Genomic DNA, 23,331 nt, shown 5'->3' on the forward strand with positions numbered 1-23,331 from the left:
CAGACGTGTTTGGTGCAATGTGTCATTTTCAAACACAACCCTAATTTTCTCATTTTGCATCACGTTGTTCAAATAGCAAATTCATTTGTGCTGCTTTGGGGACTCATGCGTGTGCCGGTCTACAAAGGAGGTGTGTTACTGTGCATTGTCGATGTGTTGCTATTTTGACCAGCTAAAAACATGTCTAAAGTCCAGCACAGAACCTGTTAGTTGTACACATTGCTTAATACACACAAGATGTACAGCAATACCACATATCTTTACATATTAAAAAAAATTAAGATTTAAAATATTACAAGAATTATTATTTTCCACAAAAATATCTCAAATGTCTCCATCTCGGGCTGCTTTTTTCAGTTTATTCATGACAATTTGTTTTTGTATAATGTTATTATCGTTATTATTATTTATTATATGCATTTGTTATAAGCAAGCTTAGAAATTGTCCACCGGTCAGGTTTTGGACCATATCAGGCATAGGACGCGTATGTGGATATAACTCATTATTCACACTTCATTATTATTGTTCATTTATTCATTTGCTAGTAATTAGAACTGAATTCATATATAGTATTGAAACAAATCTTTGCGCTTACAAATGTAATTAAATATGTAGACTAATGGATGTCTTCAGTGGAGTGCGTACAACACCGTTTCCTTAATCCACGAAAGAACGACAAAAAGAAAGTAAAGGTTGGTTGGTTGCTGATTGGTTTACTGCACGCTATGCTCAAAATACACCCATAACTCATTAAGAGAATAAGCACAACCCTGTTAGACCAAGCACCGCAGTGCATACTGCATTTTTCCATCCTTAAAATAGCAAAAGTGGATTTCGACATGCCCTTAATGCTTTTTGCGCCATGATCTTTAGACTTTGCGCCTAGATCATTCAAATAGAGCCCAAAGTGTTTCACAGTTAGGTTGTTAAAGAAATGGTTCATCCAAAATTCAAATTTACTCACCATTTACTTCCCTTTAAGTGTTTCCAAACATTTATCAGTTTTCTTTTTTCTTCTGTACACAAAAGCAGATATTTAGAAAAATGTTAGAAACTTACTATGGAACAAATGCTATGGAAGTCGATGGAATAACTTCTTTTGTGTCATCAACTGAAGAAAGAAACTGGTTTGTGACAAGTGAAGGGTGAGTAAATGAGGACAGAAGTTTTAGTTTTGGGTGAACTGTCCCTTTAAGCTTCTTTGAAAATAAAGGTAAGCCATACCCGATGAAAATGTGATCCATTAAGCTTTGTTACATTTGAGATAAAGAGGCACCTGCTGGGATTTCTACTGCATGTACAAGATATGAGAAAGAATATGGAAAACTCTAGAAGGGGAAAGTAGAATCAAATAATTGTTGAATGCGTATATTTTGTAAACGATACTTCTCCCCTTGGCAGGATCACACGATGAAATCATAAATTGATATGGGTTTTAGCTGACACTATTATTTAGTATTTCTCAATCCAATTACAGCGCCCTGTGGTAATCAAAATAACATCATGTTCCACAGAGTTATGTGAAAAGACACATTAAACCCTGATATCTGTTGTCTATGCCTGTATGTGTAATGTTTTTCTCCTGTGCTCTACATTGTGTTCTCTGACAAGGTTTTATTCTTCAGTCTTCATCAAGAGTCCTGACCAATGGCCATCATTTAGCCTGATTTAGTTGGATGAGCAGCCTCTTTTCTCCACATTCAATGAGGCAATAGCTAATTATTGGCCTGAGAGTGAGTGCCATTTGCAAACTTTGTCTTCATTTATTTTTTGTAGATTTGGGCTGGAGTTACTGATGTAAATGCACAACTCTATAATGTTTAAGCTTAATATTTTTTTTTGTAAATAGAGAGAGATTCTGGTTATTTTGTTGAGTATAGTATTCTTTTTGGGGATCATCTTTTTTTCTGGCCCCTGTCATTTCTTTTTCTTTTAAAGATGAAACATCTCTCACAGCCCATTAGGTGGTTAAGGAGGCTTCTTTTCATTGTTTAACCTCTTAAGTCAAGTTGTGAGCTGTTGACTGATGATGTAACCCATTTCGTAATGCACCCCAGCCGTTAACAGATTTGTTTCACAAATTCTCATTTAAATTTCCTGTCATGTATAGTTGCTATGCAGCGTTGAAGATTATTATACAAATAAGAAGCAGATGTTATTCCTATGTACTAGATGGTTGATGTATTTAAACTGTTTAAACACTAACATGTTTTTTTCTTATCAGTTATCAGTCACGCCATGTTTTAACCACTGGTCCAAATCAGAGCAAGATCCAGAGGTTTTAACTGGTTAAAATGTGTTTGATATAGGCCATATTACACTGTCCTTGAAAGGAGATTTTGACTTTGATCAGAGTTATAATCAGTATATTAATTTTTAACTACTCACACACTTTGTGAATTGACAGATAATGGCTTAGAGTAAGTTGTTATCTGAGACTAGTGTAAATATGAAAATATGTACATGTGTAACGCTTCAAATGAATGCAAAATTATCTGCATAGGCTATTTGTTATTTTTCTCAACTATTAGAGTTACAAAATCTAGTTTAAAACAGTTGAAGTCAGAATTATTTTTTGATGTGTTCAGCGATATTTAAACGGATTTATTCATAAAATTGCTAAATGTTTTTGATCTACAGCACATTACAGACACAGCTGCACAAATGTGGATATTTTTATATGTCTAAAAAAAGAACAAATCTATTTTATAAACTTCTTGATCTAGCTGGATATATAAATTCAAAACTATATGACAATAAACTCAACTGAAATTCTGTTGTCTTCTGTAGGATATGTAACAAAAATCAGATATGTATCAGATAAACGTCTAATTTTTCATCTTTACCTATATATTGTACCTTTAGTAATATAAAATACCATTAGTGTATAATAACTATCTATATAATATTTTAATTTATTGTTTACAATTAAATTCATTAAAAAAACGAAATTAAAATGACATTATTTGCCCCCCTTACTGGACGCGCCAGGAATTACCCGTATTGGATCCAGCAGATAGACAGAGGAACGCCCCCACGTCTCGTTGGGCTGAGCTGTTAAATTAGCCGAAATTTGGATCTCAGGTTGTTTTCTCTTACATTTGCAGAGTGAACCAAGTCATTGACGTCGCTAAACGCTGACGGACCAAACATTTCAGTCAATAACGAGGAGGATTCAACGGAGAAAGAATGTCCAATAACAACAAGTCGAAGTTAACTTATGTCATAACTGGAGGATGCGGTTTTCTGGGGCAGCACCTGTTGAGGGTTTTGCTGGAGAAGGAAAAAAATGTCAAGGAGATCAGGCTTTTCGACAAAAACGTTTTCCCAAGTCTTCAGAGTGAGAGTACAGGTAAGAAACTCACAAGCAGACCGTTCGTGGTTAAATATTACATTCATAGTTGTGTCTCAATAGCGTTATTTGCTGCTTTAACGGTCAACGTACGAGCGTTTTATTTACGTTTTCAGACGCTTGATGTTAACAGAATGTAATAGTTTTTTTTAAATAAATTAAAATTTCCACATCTCAAACTTTGTGTCGTAATTAATTATAATTAGTTGTTGGTATTAAACATTTTTTGAATTAATTGACCGAGTCTTTTTTACCTGTGCATACGTTTGCAGCAAGCAAGTTAATAATAACGTTAGTTTTATTGTTGCGTAAGGTTGATAGCATTAAATAAATCAAGCCTACATAATCAGTCTTAAAAAGATGATATAACTAAAAAGTTAAATTAAGTATTGATGATTGTTATATTTTTCTTAAAATAGCTAATAGTTGCTTGATAAGCTGCCTACAGACTGCTGTCAACAGCTTATGAACCATACACACAAAACATTAATGGTCATGCAAATGAAGTCTCAAATAAAAAGAGTATCAAAAGTTGTTTTTAGACCATAATTTTTTTCTTTATGTATTGTTTCTGTATGCTCTCTCTTAAAATTCTTTTATTTTAATAGTTGGCTTTTCGTATAGGCATAGAGCAAATATCCAGCCTCCTTTATCAAACTAAACAACAACATAAACCTGTTGATTTAATTAAATAGGCTGTTTCTGTAAAGCTGGACACGCTTGTCCAAGAGGTTGTTTTTATTCAGTTTTCCTGAGAATATGCCGGTATTCGTGACAACTAAATTATATGGTGTGGTTTTTCTGGAACTGCCCAGAGGGAAGCATCTGCTGTTGCTCTGACTTCAGTAACGGGAAGAAGCAGATGGAAATTGTCATTCATTTCAATACATAACCTTGACTTTTGCTTGCGTATTTGAGCTTGGTTCAGTTTTTGAGGTCAGGTGACAACTTCCATCCAACGTAGTTCTCTCTGCTCATCTTTTCCATTATCACCAGACAGCTCCATCTGTCCTTCTCTGTAAAAATATCCCAACATTAGTCTCTCAAATCTTGTGGTCAGTGTAGTCCCTGAAAAAAACTCTCATTATAATGAGATTAAGCTGAAACTTACAGTTTTTAAAATTTGAAAGCTAAAAATTTTTAAGTATATCCTAACTTCTTAAGCAGAAGCTGCATATAGATGCTTGAGGAAAGTTAGACTTTGAATGTGATCAGCTTGCTGATGGCTTTAATTTGTGAGTGAACTGTTTTTTATTAGCAGAGTTTGTTGGCTTTTTGGCAAGTACATACACTACAGTGTCCATTGTTTGGCCTTTTAGTCCTGACATACATTGCTGTTTTTTTTAACACACTGGGGGAAAGATTGCATTATTTTCATGCAGATGTTCAAAATCGACAATAGCTCAGCATGTGGTCAAAGTCTAGAGGGCAACAGAAAGAGGTTAGATAAACTTTTCATATCAGAATTGAACATTGACCCACTTGGACAGAAAAAAATGTTGTGACAATCTGTCGCACATCAGAAAACCCTCGCTAGGAGAGTTTAATATAAAGCCCAGTTAATCAAACATCTTCAAGGTGAGGGATATAACAGACATGATTATCCAACACTAGATATTCCAGTCTCGGTAATTACTGTTTGTATTGTGTAGCTATTGAAGAGGTTGTCATTTTTCCCTGTCTGGGCCTTAATCTCCATAGACTGCTGCTCTGGTAGTTGTCAGCAAAATCCTTTTACAAGTGGAATGTTTAGGCTGGTGTGAAATGTTCAGGCTCAGTGGTTTGTCAGTGCTTGTGATTGTGTCAAATAGACTGATATGGCCAAACAAGTAAAAAAAAAAATATATATATATATATAAATATATATATAAATTCTAGGCTATTTTTTATTGTACAATATATATGGCACCAAAATAAATCATGATAAACGATATTATTGTAATTTTAAGACCATTTTATTCCACTCATTATATAATGCCAGCATGACAATATAATATCACAATGCAAGAACACTCCAAAGAACACGTAATATTTTATTCTTAAGAATGTTTCATTTAATTATAGTCCTTTTAACAGTTTAATAGTTAGGCATTAGAATCAGATTGTGAAAAGGCATATCCTAAATAAATAGTAATAATGATAATAAAATAACATTAAATATTAACAAAGAGGTGCAAAGTAAAAAGTAACAGAAGCTGCAATACTGTATCTGGTGCCAGCTCTATTTTCAGTTGTCAGACACCCACATGAAAAATATACTATGGTAATTTATAGTAAATACTATAGTGTTTTTTAACCATACTGACACTGACACCTCCGATATAGTTGCACAATCGAAAACAACCAGGGCTGCACAATTAATTGCTTCAGCATCGATATTGTAAGTGTGATTTTTCAATGGTCACGTTGCAGTTACACGTGTAAGATTTTTAATTGTGTGTGTTTTCAAGACGTGACAGTGAGATTTTAGGCTTATTTAGACCACAAAGTTGAAGATTGATTGTCTTTAATCATTTAAATAATGAAGGCTATATGGTGTTATTTTACATTTTGTTTGTTCCTCAATACTGTTAGACTCCACAGAAAACCATAAAGCTATATTTTCATTTGTAGATTTGTTTCATTGACTACGTTTACATGGACATCAGTAATCAAATTATTTGGCTTAATTTGAATTAGACAATAATATGAATAAGGTGTTAATGTTCCTTTCATGATCCTTTTTAACATGTTATAGCACATCACTTGAATAACATCATTGCGTCATGTTTTCTCTGGAGTGTTATGTAATTTTGGGTGGTTTTTAATTTGTCGACTTTAACTGCAGTTTGGCACTTTTACTTTCATTCAGAAACATTTCATTCATGCCCCCCTTGACAAACAAGATGTTGGATGCGAGTATGAACTGCTGGAAGAGTGTTGTTTTAATTGCAATTTGATACCGCACACTGTATGGGCAAAAGATGTATGTAGGTCTAGAGAATAGTGTCAAACAGCTGTGCGTGTATGGAATCTGACTACAAAAAAGGTCAATGTCCAACATGATGGTAATAGTTTGATTGCAGTGTTTACATGTCTGTACTGCACTTGAATAATGTGAATAAAATCAGCATACTCCACATGTCTTAATCTGATTTCTGTTTAGTTTGATTATGACATTAATCTGATTAAATGAATAAAACAAATCTCTGTTTACATGGTAAACTCTTAATCAGAGTATTGGCTTAATCACATTAAAATCGGATTATTGGTTTGATTTCCATGTAAACATACTTATTGTTTTTTATTAAACACTTTCATTGAAAAATTAAAACAATGGGAAGCCTCAAAAATCAGATAATACCACAGCAAATTCAGATACTGCGTTTCTCTGCAGGACCATTCTAAACAAACATGTTTATTGTTGTATAAATAGCTGAGTAAGAATGAGAACAATGCTTTGTTTACCAGGATGAGGGTGTTGCTTCCATCAGACAGATGGAGCATATTGTTTATTTCCTGTATTAGACAAAGACGTCATTATAATCAAATATATTATCAACGATCCTAGAAATGACAACAGGATGTTTTCTAATGCAATCCACAGATAATAGGATGCTGGCTAAACTGACCTTGTGAGCAGCTGTCAAAAGCACACCCACAGACTCCCTCATTTACTAGAATTTACAAACTAACTACAGATTGTTCGTGTTTGACGCAGAATAATTTGATAGCACGTTTCACAAATATTTTAAAGTTTAAGCTTATCTACAAAATTGCTATATAAAGTAAGCAAAGGTTTGTCAACAGATTCCAATACGATGAAATATTATTGATGAATTATTATGTGTACTGCTGGATGTGATGCATGTGTATTCCAATGACAACATAAGACCTATTTAAAATGAAAATGGCTTAAATAGACCATTTCAATGTGTTGATGTCATTGATCCATGGACATTTTTTTTCTTGATTATCCAACTATTTCATAACTGTAACAAGGGGCATTTCAATCATAACTTGATGGTAAAGCAGCTATCATAACATTATTTATCAAAATGTGGCTCTTTCTGGATTCTTGGAAAAGAAAATACAAAATGTAAAACAGGAAATGTTGGGACCACTGTTTTTGTTTACATCCCCTTAAAAATGTTCTATATGAAAAAACAATCTAGATAGGATTTCTTAAATTGCTAAGCACGTTTTTTCTTTTATTCACAGAGGATGTGAAAGTGGTCATCATACAGGGAGATATAACAAAATATGAGGATGTACGCAATGCATTCCTGGGAGCAGACCTGGTTTTCCATGCCGCAAGTTTGGTTGATGTGTGGTATAAAATTCCAGAGAAGGTCATCTTTGCTGTCAATGTACAAGGTAAGTGAATAATAAGTTAAAAGGAAGATAAAAGAAGACTGATAGCAATGCTTTTGTATCAGTAATGAAAGTGTTTTGCTGTTTGTAAGGGTTTACAATCACAGGTATTGAATGTACAGGTGGAGAGTACTATAGAAAACCGAATTTTCCCTGCAACTGCTCACTAAGGCTGCATTCATTTGATCAAAATACAGTAAATCAGTGTTCTTAAAGTCAATACAGTAACACTTTATTTTGATGGTCCACTTGAGTATTAGTAGACAGTCTGCTTAATATCTGTTGATATGCTCCTTCAACAGACATTTAACTGACTATAAGAAACTTTGCAAGTACATGTCAACTTTCACTAACTCTAACCCTAACCCAACAGGTTACTAATAATCTAATGAGAGTTAGTTGGCATGTAGATGCAATGTTACTTAAAATCAACAAGCGGACCATCAAATTAAAGTGAGACCCTCTATTCCTGCTGGACCGCAGCTCTGCAGATTTTAGCTCTAGACACCTCCAACTCACACCTGCCTAATAGTATCTTGTAGTGTTAATTATTTAGATTTTTTGTTTGTACAATTAGGGTTGTAGCAGAGCAAAGCTGTGGCCCTCCAGGAATTGAATTTGAGAGCCATGTAGTGAATAGTGTGAATTTGTATGATTAAGATTTCAAGTTATTTATTCTTGTGTTGGCAGTGAATTGAGTCCACCTGTCTTAAGTGTTACCCTTCACAAATCACTCAATAATATGATTTGGAAATGTCTTGTTTTATTAGTTATAATGACTTATGTGCTTGTTTTTATTCTGTTATTTATTATTTGCCTTCAAAAATCGAAATTAATTATTTGAAGTAGTTTCTTATTGTACAAATCTACACTTTTGTGTTCTTTTTTAGCATCCTTGTTAAACAAACGTATTTTTTTCTCTCAACAAAGGGAAGAAAACAAGCAGCTGTGTTAGTGGGTGTTGTGTGGGTGCTTTTGCTTTCTGCCACAGTTTTTCTTTGCCGCCATTTCCAGTAACCTTTAAGCTTTACTAGTTAGGTTGGTCCAGAAATGCATAATTTACTCACAAGCAAAGCAAGAATTTTACTGCACATAATGAGGTTTGGTTTTTTCAACCGCAACTGCTGTTTTACAGTAAACACGTCTGCCAGTCCGGATGGATCATTGTCTTTGAGAATTACATTTGCTTTAATGTGTAATGCAATCATTTAACCTAGGCCTGCACAATATCAAGGTCAAGGTCAAGGTAAAATTTATTGTCTCCCGTAGGAGAAATTTGTTTTAGAAAAAAGGTTCTGCTGTACATCGACACCAACAAGACAACATGTAACATGCATACACATTAAAATCTAATCCTAAAATACCTCCTAATATAAATATGATTCCATAAAATCAGTAATTTTAATAAAATTTTTATAAAAAAATAAAAAATAATTAAAGTACCATATGCCCCACTGCCCTCTGTTGTGCAAACCAATCCTGCTATCTTAGTCTTTGACCATCCTTCCTTGCTTGCTCGTTGATCAACTTAATTGAAAAAGGAACAAAAGAATGTTTATATCTATTATGCTTGCACAACGGGACCCTTTATCTTCTGCCAGAATTCATCAGCTCATATTCCACAGACAGCACATGTGAAGAATCAGATAAAATCTTGTTGGCTTGTTGGATTGTGCACAACTCAAAGATGTCTTTTAGTGAACCAAGTGTCTTAATTCCCGTGATTTTTCCTGCCACTCTCATCAGGTTATTAACTTGGGTTTTCATTTTTACTGTCAGATTCCCAAACCAAACAATAATCCCATATCTTAAAATAGACTCTATTGTTGCTTTATAAAAAGTCATCATTATGCTGCTACTCACTCCAAATAATTTAGTCTGCGTAAAAAGTGTAATCGCTGATGAATTCTTGCACAAAGACTTGACACCTGAGAGTGCCAATTAAGTTCACTATCAATGTTCACTCCTAAATATTTATATGAATCAACCTGCTTAATGTCTTTATCATAACCACAATAGAGCTCCTATCGCTTACTGACCTGGGGTCTATGATGACCTCCTCCGTTTTCTTAACATTAATTTCCAAATTGTGGTCATCACACCAGCTGACAAACCATTCTACAGCCGCTCTGTATTCCATGATGCTGGCATCTTTTGTGAAAAGGTGCAATAGTACAGTGTCATCGGAAAATTTAAGAATATATTGGTTTGTCTGCTGCCTAACGCAGTCGTTTGTATAGAGGGTGAACAGAAAGGGTGAACTTACACACCCTTGTGGCGCCCCTGTACTACTTGTTGCTACATCAGATAACCCTGAATTAAATTTTACCTGCTGTGTCCTGTCTGTTAAAAAAGAATAAAACCATTTAATAACAAAAGGGTTCACTTGCATTTTTACCAGCTTTTCCAAAAGTTTATGTGGTTCAATTGAATTAAATGCTGAACTAAAATCGATAAAAAGTAACCTAGCATAAGCAACTGGGCTCTCTAGATGTTTTAAAACAAGATGTGTTAATGTGGAAATTGCATCAATAGTGCCACCGTTACTTTTGTATGCAAATTGATACTGGTCTAAGTACGGCTCAACTTCCTTGCGCAATTCTTTTATTATAATCTTCTCAAATGATTTTATGACATTTGATGTTAGGGCCACTGGCCTATAATCATTATTGTCTTGTGGACAAGGCTTTTTTGGGGATTGGAATTATCACAGATTTTTTCCAAAGCTTTGGTACTGTATGTGTATCCACTGAGAGTTGAAACAGGCGATGCCAGGCTGGTGTAAGCTCCTCAGCAAATGTTTTTAGAAGAAAGCATGTAATACCATCAGTTCCCATTGCCTTACTAGAACATAAAGATTTAAAAACCTTAGTCACGTCTCCTTGATGTATTAACCTCCTTTTTTCAGCCATGTTGCAATTTACTTCCCCTAAAATTTCTTCACATTTTTTTAATTATCTGTCTCAAATCTCATTTAGAAATCATTCAATTCATTTGCCTTAACAGATTCGTTACAGGCGAATAATGCCTTTCTTTTTGGTGTCATATTTGTCATTCTCCGAATTGAGTTCCATAATTCTTTTGTATTGGACTTTAACAAATGTTGTTCAGTCTGTTCTTTATATTTTATCCTTGCAGTCCTTAGTTCCCGATTAAGGTCTTTATGTGCTGCTCTAAGCCCCACGGTATCACCTGCCCTAAAGGCCAATTTCTTCCTTTTAATACAGCTTTTAATTCCCCCTGTTATGTATGGTTTGCTGTTCGGATAACACTTAATGGTTCTCTGTGGAATGATAGAATCCACACAGAAAGAAATATATGCTGTGATAGTTTCTGTAACAGTATCTATATTTGCATCCTGATAAAACATGTCCCAGTCTGTGCAGAGGAAACATCCCTTTAGCTCCTCAATACTTTCATTTGACCATGTCTTCATGACCTTAATCGTTGGTTTACTTGTTTTGAACACAGACCGATAAGTAGGAAGGAGATGGATAACGTTATGGTCCGAGTTACCAAGGGGGGGGGGGGGGGGGGGGGGTCTGGCTTTGGCAACATAAGCATCCTTAATATTGCCATAACACTTGTCAAGAATATTCTTTTTCCTTGTTCCACACTTAACATATTGAAAAAAACCTGGTAAGGATTTCTCCAGTCCACACTGATTATAATCACCAATAATCAAAAAGGGTGCATCAGGTTTGTTTTGTAAGTGCTTATGAACACAGTCAGCTATTTGGTTTGCAGCTCTGATAGCATTCCCACTAGGTGGGATATAAACTGCACAAATAAATGTTAGTAAATTCCCTTGGCAAATAGAACGGACGTAATGTGACGCACAATAGTTCCAGGTCAGGGTTGCAGATGCTTTCTCTTACCGCAAAATTTCGACACCAACGATCGTTGATATATACACAGACCCCTCCCCCTCTTGTCTTACCGGAGTTCTCGTCTCTGTCCAAGCGAATATGGGAAAAACCGTCGACTTGTTATATGGTTTTAGCATTGATATCGTAATGTACGCATTCGTAATAGTCACATCGTAAACATATGTAATGTCCAGTCTGTATTATAGTTGACCAGGAGCCACAGAATTGTATTTAATCACTGTATTTATGGAAATTATATGATTTATGCTAAAAAAACATTTTTGTCCTGCTATTAGGCCAAATATCTACATTTCAAAGCAAAAACTAGATTATTTCATGTACCCCACTGGCAGATAATTTCTTTAAAACAAGCAAAAACTATTCATTTTCACTTGGTTCTTCTGATGGTTAAAACTAAACATTGTTTTACCTGGTCTAAGATTTTTTTTTTGATATTTGGACTAGAAAAGAGACCAAACGAATTGAGAGAAGCTGTTTTTTGCATTGTGATTATTCAACCTCTGTACCCAAACTGTATTCTTATTGTAATATTTATAGCAGAAAAATTAAATATTGCAATATCTGTTTTTTTCCAATACCCATCAGCCCTAATTTCATTATACATCTACATTTAATTTAATACAAAAAATTAGAAAGGGAAGTGCACTCAGCATCTGCACGTCTGCATTCTCACAGATGTTTTGATGTCTTCAAATTGACCTTGAAATGCTTGTGGTTTTGCTAGGGGCACTTTTTTAATTTTACCGTACTCTCTGTGGAAGACTCCGCTGCTTAAGTGTTGCTAACATCTTTAACCATTAAATGCTGAAATCACTGAAAATACTCATTGGAAAACCTTAGCAGTTTTACAAATTATTACAAGCCTTTTATGACTTAAAGAACTTAAGAAATCAATTTAAAATGTTTTTTTTTTTTTTTTTGCTACCACATATTTTTTAAAGAACAAACAATTCGTGTTCTCTGTTTTGAAAGCATTTTTCTCATGGCTCCTTTGTAGGTTCAGTAATTTCAACTTTATGGCAAATAAAATGTTTCTTTTATTGCATTTAAAGTGAAATAACTGAACATAAACATTTTAGGCTGAGAAAAATTCTCAGTTCAGAAAAACATTTCAAATGTAGCTTTCTTTGCTTTAAATGAGCAAACCTAAATTGTAATCAATGTCAATGAAGTTAACATGTATGGTTCATCGCCTGATCAAGGGTTAAGCCTGACTCAGTACGAGACTGATAGCCATCGACAAACCCAAAGAATTCAGATGAAAACAAAAGCAGGAGTTGATAAATGTACTACCATACTGGAATTTCCCTTTGGTTTGGATCTTGTCTTATCATATCATATTCTTTCGTTTGGCCTGAGCTCTGCACTCCACCTTATTTTCCCAGAAATCACCTCTGTGAATACCACTGAAGCTGAGGAGTTAAAAAAAACAATACTTTACCTTTGTTTTCAGTATGCAATACTTCAGAAAGCATTTGCATGATTTATGGCCTTCTCTTTAAAGCTATCTGATGCTTCAAACTGCATCCATATTTGGAACATCATCAGTTGCGTGTTTAGCGATTGTCATTAAGCAGTTTACACAACACAAACATCTTCTTTTACTGATAATTAACCCCTTATCTGTTTTTTTAATCCTATTGCATTTTCTTACTCCGTGTTTTTCATTATTAGGGACGGAGAATGCTATAAAAGCCTGTGTAGATATCGGTATTCAGTATTTGGTCTACACAAGCTCCATGGAGGTGGTTGGTCCAAATGTAAAGGGAGATGAATTTGTCAGGTGAGTGGACATGTTTAAAAAAGCTTCTTTGAGAAATGTTAAAATTGTAACAATTGAGAAATGTCTTTACAGAGTGAAAGGTGTTCAAATTCAAAAGGATGTAGTATATGAGGACATTTCCTAGCCAAAACTTATTTAAATTCTGGGTAACCTTGCTTTGCATTTTGCACACAGTCTATTCCTGAGTATGAGATTTCACATGCTTAAACTATGGATTAATTTGCACGTTTGTGGTGTCAGTGTCATTGATAAGGATTCTTGAGCATGCAACCTGTTTGTATAAAGAATTTAATGTTGTGCTTCCTCTCATATTTTTTTGTAGACTGCCCTGCTGAAAAATCCAGCCTAAACCAGCCTAGGCTGGTTTTAGCTGGTCGACCAGGCTGGTTTTAGAGGGGTTTTGGCCATTTCCAGGCTGGTTTCCAGCCATTTCCAGCCTGGTCTTAGCTAGTCAGGCTGGAAAATGACCAGCTAAATCCAGCTAAAACCAGCTTGACCAGCCTGGTTTAAGCTGGGCATAGCTGGTTTTGGCTGGGCTCCCAGCCTGGCTAGGCTGGTCAAGCTGGTTTTAGCTGGTCATCTCCCAGCCTGACCAGCTAAGACCAGGCTGGAAATGGCTGGAAACCAGCCTGGAAATGGCCAAAACCCCTCTAAAACCAGCCTGGTCGACCAGCTAAAACCAGCCAACCAGTCTAGGCTGGTTTAGGCTGGATTTTTCAGCAGGGTGCTGTTACGTTTTTATTCTGAATAGACTGTAGCCAGTTAACTCAAATGGAAACCTGCAGCAGCTGTGGCCTATTGGTTAGTTGAAATTGTGATCTAAAGCTCGCAGATTTGAGTTCTTGCACTGTGAATTCTCTTCCACCCCTCAATACCAATGCTGAGGTCAGTCCCTTGAGCAAGGCTGGGAGTTGCTTTGGATAAAAGCATCTGCTAAATGTAAATGAGTCAAGTGCCATATTAACCCAGAGTTTTGAATTGAATGCTATAAACATCGGCATATAAATACATAAGGTCAATTCTTAACCCAGGGTAAATTGTTGACATTCTGAAATGTATTCAAACTCTAGGTTTACAGTGATTCAGCAATGACAGTTTCGTGTGTGAAAAGCCCTTTTACCCAGGGTTAAGTGCACTGTGAAAAGCCGCAAGGAAAGAATGTCTGGAAGACTATAGGTTTGCACATGTTGAAGGCATTCTATATATGACATAACAGAATCCCACAATCACCTCAGACATTCCATTTTGAAGTGTCTGTCAAATTGAAAATAAAATACAGACCAAAGTCATGGATCTCTGCCACTGACATTGTACCGCTTGTCATCTGATAAATTACACTTGCATGTCTGAAAGCACTTGAATCTTTTGTGTTGTATATCATGCTCTAAAGCGATGATTTCCAAATCCTTCAGCCCTAATGGAATTTTTTTTTGTTTGTTTTGTTTTCTTTCTTTGTTTTATTTATTTTTCTCTACTTGACATGACATTTGCACATTTATTATTAACAAAATAATGCGCAGTTAGTAGGAACTGAAAGAGCAATCTGTTTGGCCAACATAGCTTGAATACTCCAGATGACTGTTTGGCCTAGTAATAAGCCAGACTCAAAGCAAAAATGTGTCTTCAAGTCTTATCAATGACTGGAATGATAGCTTTTGGATGGCGTTTAAGTTGTTTTGCACATGACAGACTTTTAACTGAAGTTTGGTGAAGAACTCGGAGTAAAAAAGCACACAGAGCAAAGCCTTTAAATCTTTCCATTACTGCCACGTGCTAGAATCATTAACATTTTCCTTTGAGAGAGATTAACACACAACCCCCATTTCAAGATGTTTTCATTTCTCTCAATATGAAATAGCAACATAAACGCACCCAATATCTGTCAGCCCTCCTCCCTCTCTCCTTCCTGCCACATTTTAATGAAAATATCCTTGTGGTATGTTTTGATATTTAACATTGTGAAACATCAGTTGCTTGCCATGAGCAATACCCTTTTAAGATCATATTAATAATAATGATTGTTTCGTAGCCATAGGCAAGTATTCACAGAAAAAAAGATACACTCCCTAACCCCTTTGGAAATCAGGTGCACTCAGGTCAACTCTAATAGAAGTCTTTGGAAACATTAGATACGCAAGATATATTTTGATATATCTGGATATAGAGTGAAAAAATAAAATAAATGCATATGTATGTGTTTGGAGAAGTTGCTGACATGACGTCACATTTTCACTGTCACGCATGATAAAAATAAATATAGGTAATGTCACCATTTAAAATGCAGTATATGGTCAAACATTTCTTTGTCTTCCACTGACTTTTTTCTATAAAAAAATCTGTGTTATTACATTGTTCACATGATTGAGTCAATTCTCAAAACTGCCCTATGGCAAGACTGTTTCAAGCATACAGTTGAAGTCAGAATTATTAGCCCTCCTGAATTATTAGCTCCCTGTTTATTTTTTATTATTATTGTAAAACGATGGTTTGTTCTGTAGACTATCGAAAAATGTATTGCTTAAATGGGCTAATTATTTTGACCTCAATGTTTTTTTAAAGCTGCTTTTATTCTAGCCAAAATAAAACCAATTTCTCCAGAAGAAAAAATATTATCAGACATATTGTGAATATTTCCTTGCTCTGTTAAACATAATTTAGGAAATATTTATAAAAGAAAAAAACAAAACCAAGGGAGGCTAAGAATTCTGACTTTAACTATACTTCAATGCATTAAAGTTATTGCAAAATATGTAGCAATCACTTAAATGCCTGTTATCTATCTTTGCTCTGCTTTTCAATTTATTGTGTTCTTTCTTGACACAGAGGGAATGAGGATACTCCATATAATATATTCCATGAGATGCCCTACCCTAAATCCAAAGCTGCAGCTGAGAAAATTGTGCTGGAAGCCAATGGCACAAAGGTAACACAGGCATCAATTTAGCATGTTCAATCACTTTGAAGACTCGAAATAATAGTTTATAACACTGAGTATGGCAAATAAAAGTAAACAGCTTTCTCCGTTTAACGCATTTGATAAAGCTGTTTTATGTTATTAATTGGCATATCTGAAGTTAGTCGATTTAAGAAGCTAGTCCAACTTGTCAGCCAAAACATTATTGAGATATATTTATTTATTTAACATAAGTCTCTTGCATCGGGCTTTACATAAATCATATTCAAGCAAATGTAACTTTATTTTGTGGTTGCTGAAAGTCATGCTTCTTATTTACATTGGTCTAGTTGCTATTTTCCAACTATGCTATTTTCCAGTACGGCTCCCTCCCAAACCCTTGGGAAATATGAACATCATGGCACTCATGTTGGAAGACTTAAATCATCATGTATGGTTTTATAGACACGCCTTTGCTCTTGGTGTTTTATTGTGTTATGCCTTGACTGGCATTTCTAAACGCTATAAATCCTAGTGTTCTTTTTTCATAATATTGCTTGTGTTGTTTTTCATCCTGTATTGGAATTGAAATACAATCCATCCAGTTCTCTGCTGGAATAAATTATTCATTTTGTTCTCTCCTTTCCCCTTCTTGCACTGATTAGGTCGAGGGAGGGAACATTCTCTACACATGCTGTCTGCGGCCAACAGGAATCTATGGGGAACAGCATCAGCTGATGAAGGACTTCTATCTAAACAGTGTCCGTAATGGCGGTTGGGTGATGAGAGGAGTTCCTCCTCATACGGAGCATGGACGCGTCTATGCAGGTTAAACATCAGTCTCTTACTTCTCTGTGTGATGATTCTGACTAACCTTCATCAACGTAAAACACAGTAACTGTGGGAAGAAAGAAATGAGGAGAGATGGCTTCAGAGGTTTAAAAATGAATGTTGATTAGACATCATTTGGTACTCTAAATAATCTGATGAGCTGAGCTAATTTGTCTGTCACAGGACAGAAATCATAGTCTATGCCCCTCCTTCCATCATACCAGAAAATCTACTTCGCACACCTGCACCTTTCTGGATCATAAGCTTTCTTCATAAATCATACTTAGCCAGTCAGTTTATAGTGAATGCCCAGTCTATTGTCAATAAGATCGACAAGTTGAGGCTGAGGATCCCCTTGAAGAGATTAAGCAGTTTTGCTTCAGCTCTGCTTCCAGAGATGTTGGAGTATAGCCAACCCATACATTATTATTAATCAAAGTAGACCTGTGTCCGACTCCATTCTTATTTATTATCACACCCAATTGGACTCAAATGTGAACTCTATTGATGTGCTCACAGGGATGCTGAATTTTCCATCACTCTTAATGATCACTATAACCTTTTAAAATCCAAAAACGTTTAATAGTTATCGGTTCCAGTTGGATAAAACATTGACTCATAGGTGTTCCGATCTAGAAAGAAAATTTTGATTTTGTTATGCATAATGTTATTATTATTAGCAGTATTATTTATTACATTCATATTTATGTTTGTTTTATTAAAAACAAGCTTAGATTTGCCCACCTGTCAGGTTTTGGGCCATATGGGCATAGGACCTGTGTTTGAACTATTGCTCATTTATCCGTTTGCTGGTAATTAGAACTGAATTTAGAAATAGTCTTGAAACAAATCTTTGCACTTAACAAACAAAATGAATTCTGTAGGCTAATGGATGTCTGTACGTACAACACCATTTCCTTATCCACAAAAGATAGAAAGTGATTCTTTCGTTAGTTATCCTTGCTGCAGATGGTCTGTTAAACTGTTTAAGCATTTAGTTTTTCCTGTTTTTCCACTTACAAAGTCCGCCATGTAAATAGCAAATGCACCATGATGTGACGCAACTGACTCTTAAAGGGAATGGGAGATGAGACTCTGATTGGTTTATTCTCAAAACACACCTGTAACTCATTAAGAGAATGAGCACAACCCTGTTAGACCTTGCGCCGAAGAGCAGAGCGTATTTTTCCGTCCTTAAAATAGCAAAAGGTGGATTCGTACACACCCTAATGCTTTTGCGTCCTGTGCTTTAGACTTTGTTCCTAGATCAATAAAATAGAGCCATATGTCTCTCCCTCCATCAAACTGAACATGGAAATTGTGCATAGCTACATGCTGAAACCACTAATCTAGTCATTCTGTATAGATCAGTGGCTGAAACCCTTTCGTTTCCCTCTCTACACATTCAACTGCAAACCCCCTTACAAAATGAACACCAAAGTTTGCAGACAGAGACCATTGTTGTAGGACTTACAATTAGAAATTAGGCATCAAAGAGAGAAGTACAAATTTTCGAGATTTGGTTACGATCCTGGATTTCAGAAAGCTGAAGTCCTTGAATTGCATTGAGCATATTCAAATACAGAGCTCAGCATAATTGAGTACAGCCCATTTTGAAAATGAATATTTTCCTCCATTTCTCTGTGAATTTAGGCAATGTATTTTGGTCCATACAGATTTATTAAACAGATATATTTATTAAAATAATATTTTAGTCACCAAACATATTTAGAAATTAAAAGATAATACAATTTTTTTTAATTTAATGGGTTTCACGTCAGAAATATGTTCACATTGCACACAAAACACCCCAGACACATATCTTCATGCCTTATGGCATTGCACTTCAATTAAATCATTTTGGGAAAAGGTTACTGACTCACTCTCCAACTTAATGGGTTGTCACATCCCACTGTGTCCCTCCCTCTGCATATTAGGTGACATATCCACAATCAATATAAATAATACAAATGGTCAGTTTCTGCTGGTGGCTCTAACTATCGCAAAGAAAACTATCCTCATGAACTGGAAATCAAGAAATACCATTCACATGTCATACTGGAAAAACTTATTAACAGAATACATCTCCATTGAAGATCCTCTTTGCCTGAAGCCATTCCCTAACAAAGCCTTCATCAGTACATAAACAAGAGGGGAGGGGAGAGAGGGGGTCAGGTAGAGATAAGGAGGAAGAAAAAAAATATCTAATATTAAACATAATTTAAAAAAAAATAATTCAATTGAAAATAAAAGTATAATGTAAACAATCAAAATAAAAGAATCATAATTTGGTCTTTATATACTTCTTTACTTTCCCTTTTGTTCTATTTGTTCCCCTTTTCTGTCTCTATCAATGTTATTTATTCATTTTATTATTATTATTATTTATAATATTTGTTTTCTATTTATTATTATTATTATTATTATTATACATTATTATTATTATTATTATTATTTTTATATATACCAGTAATTTTCCTGACCAGTCCAACAACAGATTAAAAAAAAAAAAAAAAGGAACAAGTATTAAGGAAAAAAAAAGAAAGAGAAGAGGAGGAAAAGAAAAACAAAAGAGAGAGGGAAAAAGGAAAACATGAAAAAAAAAAAAAAAAAACTACTTACATGTACTAAATTGACAGGGTAAAGTGTAACGTAGGCATGGCAGCCTGGGCATTGCACTGGGCTGATCCATGCCACAGGTTACACTTTTTTTTTTTCATGCATCACAAAGCAACTGACAAACACTATATACACATCATAACTACAACCTCCTCAATTTATATATATATATATATATATATATATATATATATATATATATATATATATATATATATATATATATATATATATATATATATATATATATATATATATATATATATATATATATATATATATATATATATACGCTGAGCACTGTACCTTGGAGTCGTAGTCTGTCTGCATCTCAGTGCTCCCAAAGCTTCACTTCGTAAGGCTTATGAAGACAGCAGGACACCCATAACAGCTGTCCGTGAACTCCTGCTGCCCTGTCATTAAGTCAGTCTCTGGCTCTACCTCAAAAAACAGGAAGTCTCATCGGCACAGCAGAAAAACAGCAGAGAGGATCTCTGACTCTAAACTTCCCAGTCTGGAAGTAATTTACTGGACGTGTTGCACTTTGAAGGCCATAGCCATCATCAGGCACTCCTCACACCTAGATCACAAATAATACAGGATGTTGCATTCTCACACAAAATGACACAAAAGCAGATTTTGGCACTTAAGAATTGAACCAGTAAACACCTCATCTTTTACATGCACCTAGAGACCTTAACTATTCCTTTGTATATTGTTTTTTTTTTTTGAGCAGGGTTTCACTGTGCAAACTAAATCAAATACTACACCACCCTATTTCGGCACTTTACTGTCACTTCTTAATTCATTAATTGTCCTTCAGGTTAGTCCCTTTATTAATTTAGAAGTTGCCACAGCGGAATGAACCACCAACTATCCAGCATATGTTTTACACAGCGGATGCCCTTCCAGCTGCAACCCAGTACTGGGAAACACCCATGCTTTCTCTCTCTCTCACTCATACACTATGGTCAATTGAATTTATTTAATTTACGTATAGAACATGTCTTTAAACTGTGGGGGAAACCAGAGGACCCGGAGCAAACCCATGCGAACACAGGAAAAACATGCAAACTCCACACAGAAATGACAACTGACCCAGTCAGGGCTCGAACCAGCGGCCTTCTTGCTGTTAGGCAACGGTGCTAACCACTAAGCTACCGCGCCACCTACAGTCATTTTTACTTATTTAATCTCCCTATTTAACTGTCTTCTATGCTATTTGTAGCCTTTAGTGTTTTTATCATTGGTGTAAATTGTACATGAGCATTAGTGAATATTTTTACCAGTGTTTGATATTCATCAGTATACAACAGGACAGTCATACGCCAGACTGTGGTGATTGCACTCATTACTGTGGATAAATACATTGATAATTTATAAATAATGTTCAAGTTCTTGCACAGACCAATGGTTTCATTTCACAAGATCTCATTGTATTATCAGGAGCCATGAGCATTCATTTTGTTTTACCTTTCTATGTTTTTTTTTTTTTTTTTTTACTTTAAAAGCATTGACAGCCTTTGATTTTTGCATTACTTTTTTGCAAGGCCCATAGTTTCACATTAAAAAAAATATTTAAAGGTTAATTCACCCAAAGATGAAAATTATTTTATTAATTACTCCTATTCATGTCATTCAATTTCCTCATAAACATTTGTTTATCTTCAGAACACAAATAAAGATATTTTGGATGAAATCCGAGAGCTCCCTCATCCTCCACTGACAGCAGTGGTTCAGAGACAGAGTCCAGAAAAGGAATCAAACCATTGTCAAAATAATGCATGTGTGTCATGCTGCTGACCCTAATGGCAGTATATTGTATTGCCTGTAGTAAACGTTAACCCTAACATATCAGTAAAACAATCAGTTTTACAATTATTGTGGCTAGTGCTGGGCGATTTATCGAAAAATAATCGAAATCGACATTCAGAACCTATAATTTAATCTAATTTTTCCAAGTCAATTTTTTTGTTACTCTCCCTCACGTGACCCCGCTCTGTTAAGACTGATTTATACTTTTGCATTGAACGCACGGGCGTGGTCCACTGCCTTCGTTCGGCCTTAATAAAATTAATAAATAATTAATAAATAAAATTAGTATTTAAATTACAATATTTGTTTAGGGAAGATTCAAGAAATGCACTTTTTAAAATATTTTTACCTGATATATAAGAGTTATTTTTTAGAAGAGATACTGATTATTTTTTACTGTTAATATAGAAAACATTAATATTAATTTCCAAAAGTGCAATTATTTATATTCACTTTTTCTTATACAAAAGAGTGACTATTTTAGGCAATGTGTGTTTTAATTTTAGTTGTTCAATGTTGAAGTAAATAATAATAGATGGTAGCTAGTGTGTTTATCCGTTAATTATTTTAAAATCAAGTAATGCAACAGAGGTAAAATGTTCAATTAATCGAGATCTTGATTTTAGGCCAAATCACCCAGCCCTAATTGTCTTAGATTTCATCTTCTCAGTTTTATCTTAGATCTTGGTTTGTGTTACAAAGATGAATGAAGGTCTCCAGGGATTGGAATGACATGAACTAATAACATAAGGTTTCTTTTTTGGGTGAACTAAGCCTTTAAAAAAATGTGGTCTATATTTTGAAGAAACTATTTAATGTCTTCTTCCTTTAAATGTCTTTTGTGTGTTGTTTGTTTTTTGCATCTAGGTAATGTGGCGTGGATGCATTTACTAGCAGCACGTGCTCTGCAGGAACATCCCAATCGGCTGGGTGGCGAATGTTATTTCTGCTATGATGACTCGCCATACAAGCCCTACGATGAATTCAACATGCAGTTTCTGTCAGCCTTCAACTTTCGCTCGCTTCGCCTGCCAGTGTGGATGCTGTGGATCATAGCATGGATGAACGACATGGTCCGCTGGGTCCTGAAGCCCATCTACAACTACACACCACTGCTCAACAAATACACACTGGCTGTGGCCTGCACATCCTTCACCGTCAGCACAGACAAGGCTTTTCGGCACTTTCAGTACCAGCCGCTCTACAGCTGGCAGCAGTGCCTGTCTCGTACGCAGAGCTGGGTCAACACTTTCCCATTTGAAACCAGCACTAAAGACAAATAGCAGGCTTGATGAGCATCTGTGCATATATATATTAAAGAGTAGATTGCTTGAATGTCTTAGGGCAGTATTCATTTTGTGATCTTTAAATTAAGCACACGAACAAGAAGCATCTTAATCAGTTTACGATTGGTTTAGATGAATCCAGAAATCATTTCAGATGTGTTCTTACCCTCTGGAGGCATGATCTGTACATACAAGCACTTGTTGCACATCTGAGACCTATAGCAATAAATACAAACATGTCTTGAGTTAGCTAAAGTCTATAAGCTGAATGTACTTTATCAGTTATAAAGTGTTATAATCCACCACGTTTACTACATTATACTTGTCTTTTATTTTTATTCTTATTATTATTATTATTATTACACAATGTTCCAAGTTTATCATTTACAAACAATTGTTTTGATGACCACAAGCTTTTAACTTGTTAATTGTCTTAAATATTTAATTGTTCATGATGTGGATCATTTGTGTTTAACAAATGCAAAACAAATTAAACTGTTATATATAA

The 23,331-nt window shown here is 35.0% G+C and overlaps 1 protein-coding gene across 2 annotated transcripts; it reads left to right on the top strand.

The window, feature by feature from the left end:
- The first annotated feature begins 3,088 nt into the window (after positions 1-3,088).
- hsd3b7 (hydroxy-delta-5-steroid dehydrogenase, 3 beta- and steroid delta-isomerase) lies at positions 3,089-23,331 on the top strand. Of its 2 annotated transcripts, none has more exons than XM_073936673.1 (6): positions 3,089-3,353; positions 7,554-8,952; positions 11,710-13,379; positions 16,203-16,302; positions 16,938-17,100; positions 22,405-23,331. In XM_073936673.1, the coding sequence occupies exons 3-6, from the start codon at positions 13,108-13,110 to the stop codon at positions 22,818-22,820; spliced, it is 951 nt and encodes a 316-aa protein (XP_073792774.1). In that variant the 5' UTR covers positions 3,089-3,353; positions 7,554-8,952; positions 11,710-13,107; the 3' UTR covers positions 22,821-23,331.

Source organism: Danio rerio, chromosome 3, assembly GCF_049306965.1.
Source record: "Danio rerio strain Tuebingen ecotype United States chromosome 3, GRCz12tu, whole genome shotgun sequence".
In the NCBI taxonomy this organism is placed as follows: Eukaryota; Metazoa; Chordata; class Actinopteri; order Cypriniformes; family Danionidae; genus Danio; species Danio rerio.

Excerpts from the sequence above, each read along its gene's own strand:
- hsd3b7 (XM_073936673.1), top strand. The coding sequence starts at position 13,108 with ATGCTTCAAACTGCATCCATATTTGGAACATCATCAGTTGCGTGTTTA. Across the intron at positions 16,303-16,937 it reads TGGAAGCCAATGGCACAAAG|GTCGAGGGAGGGAACATTCT; the intron begins GTAACACAGGCA and ends TGCACTGATTAG. Across the intron at positions 17,101-22,404 it reads GCATGGACGCGTCTATGCAG|GTAATGTGGCGTGGATGCAT; the intron begins GTTAAACATCAG and ends TTTTGCATCTAG.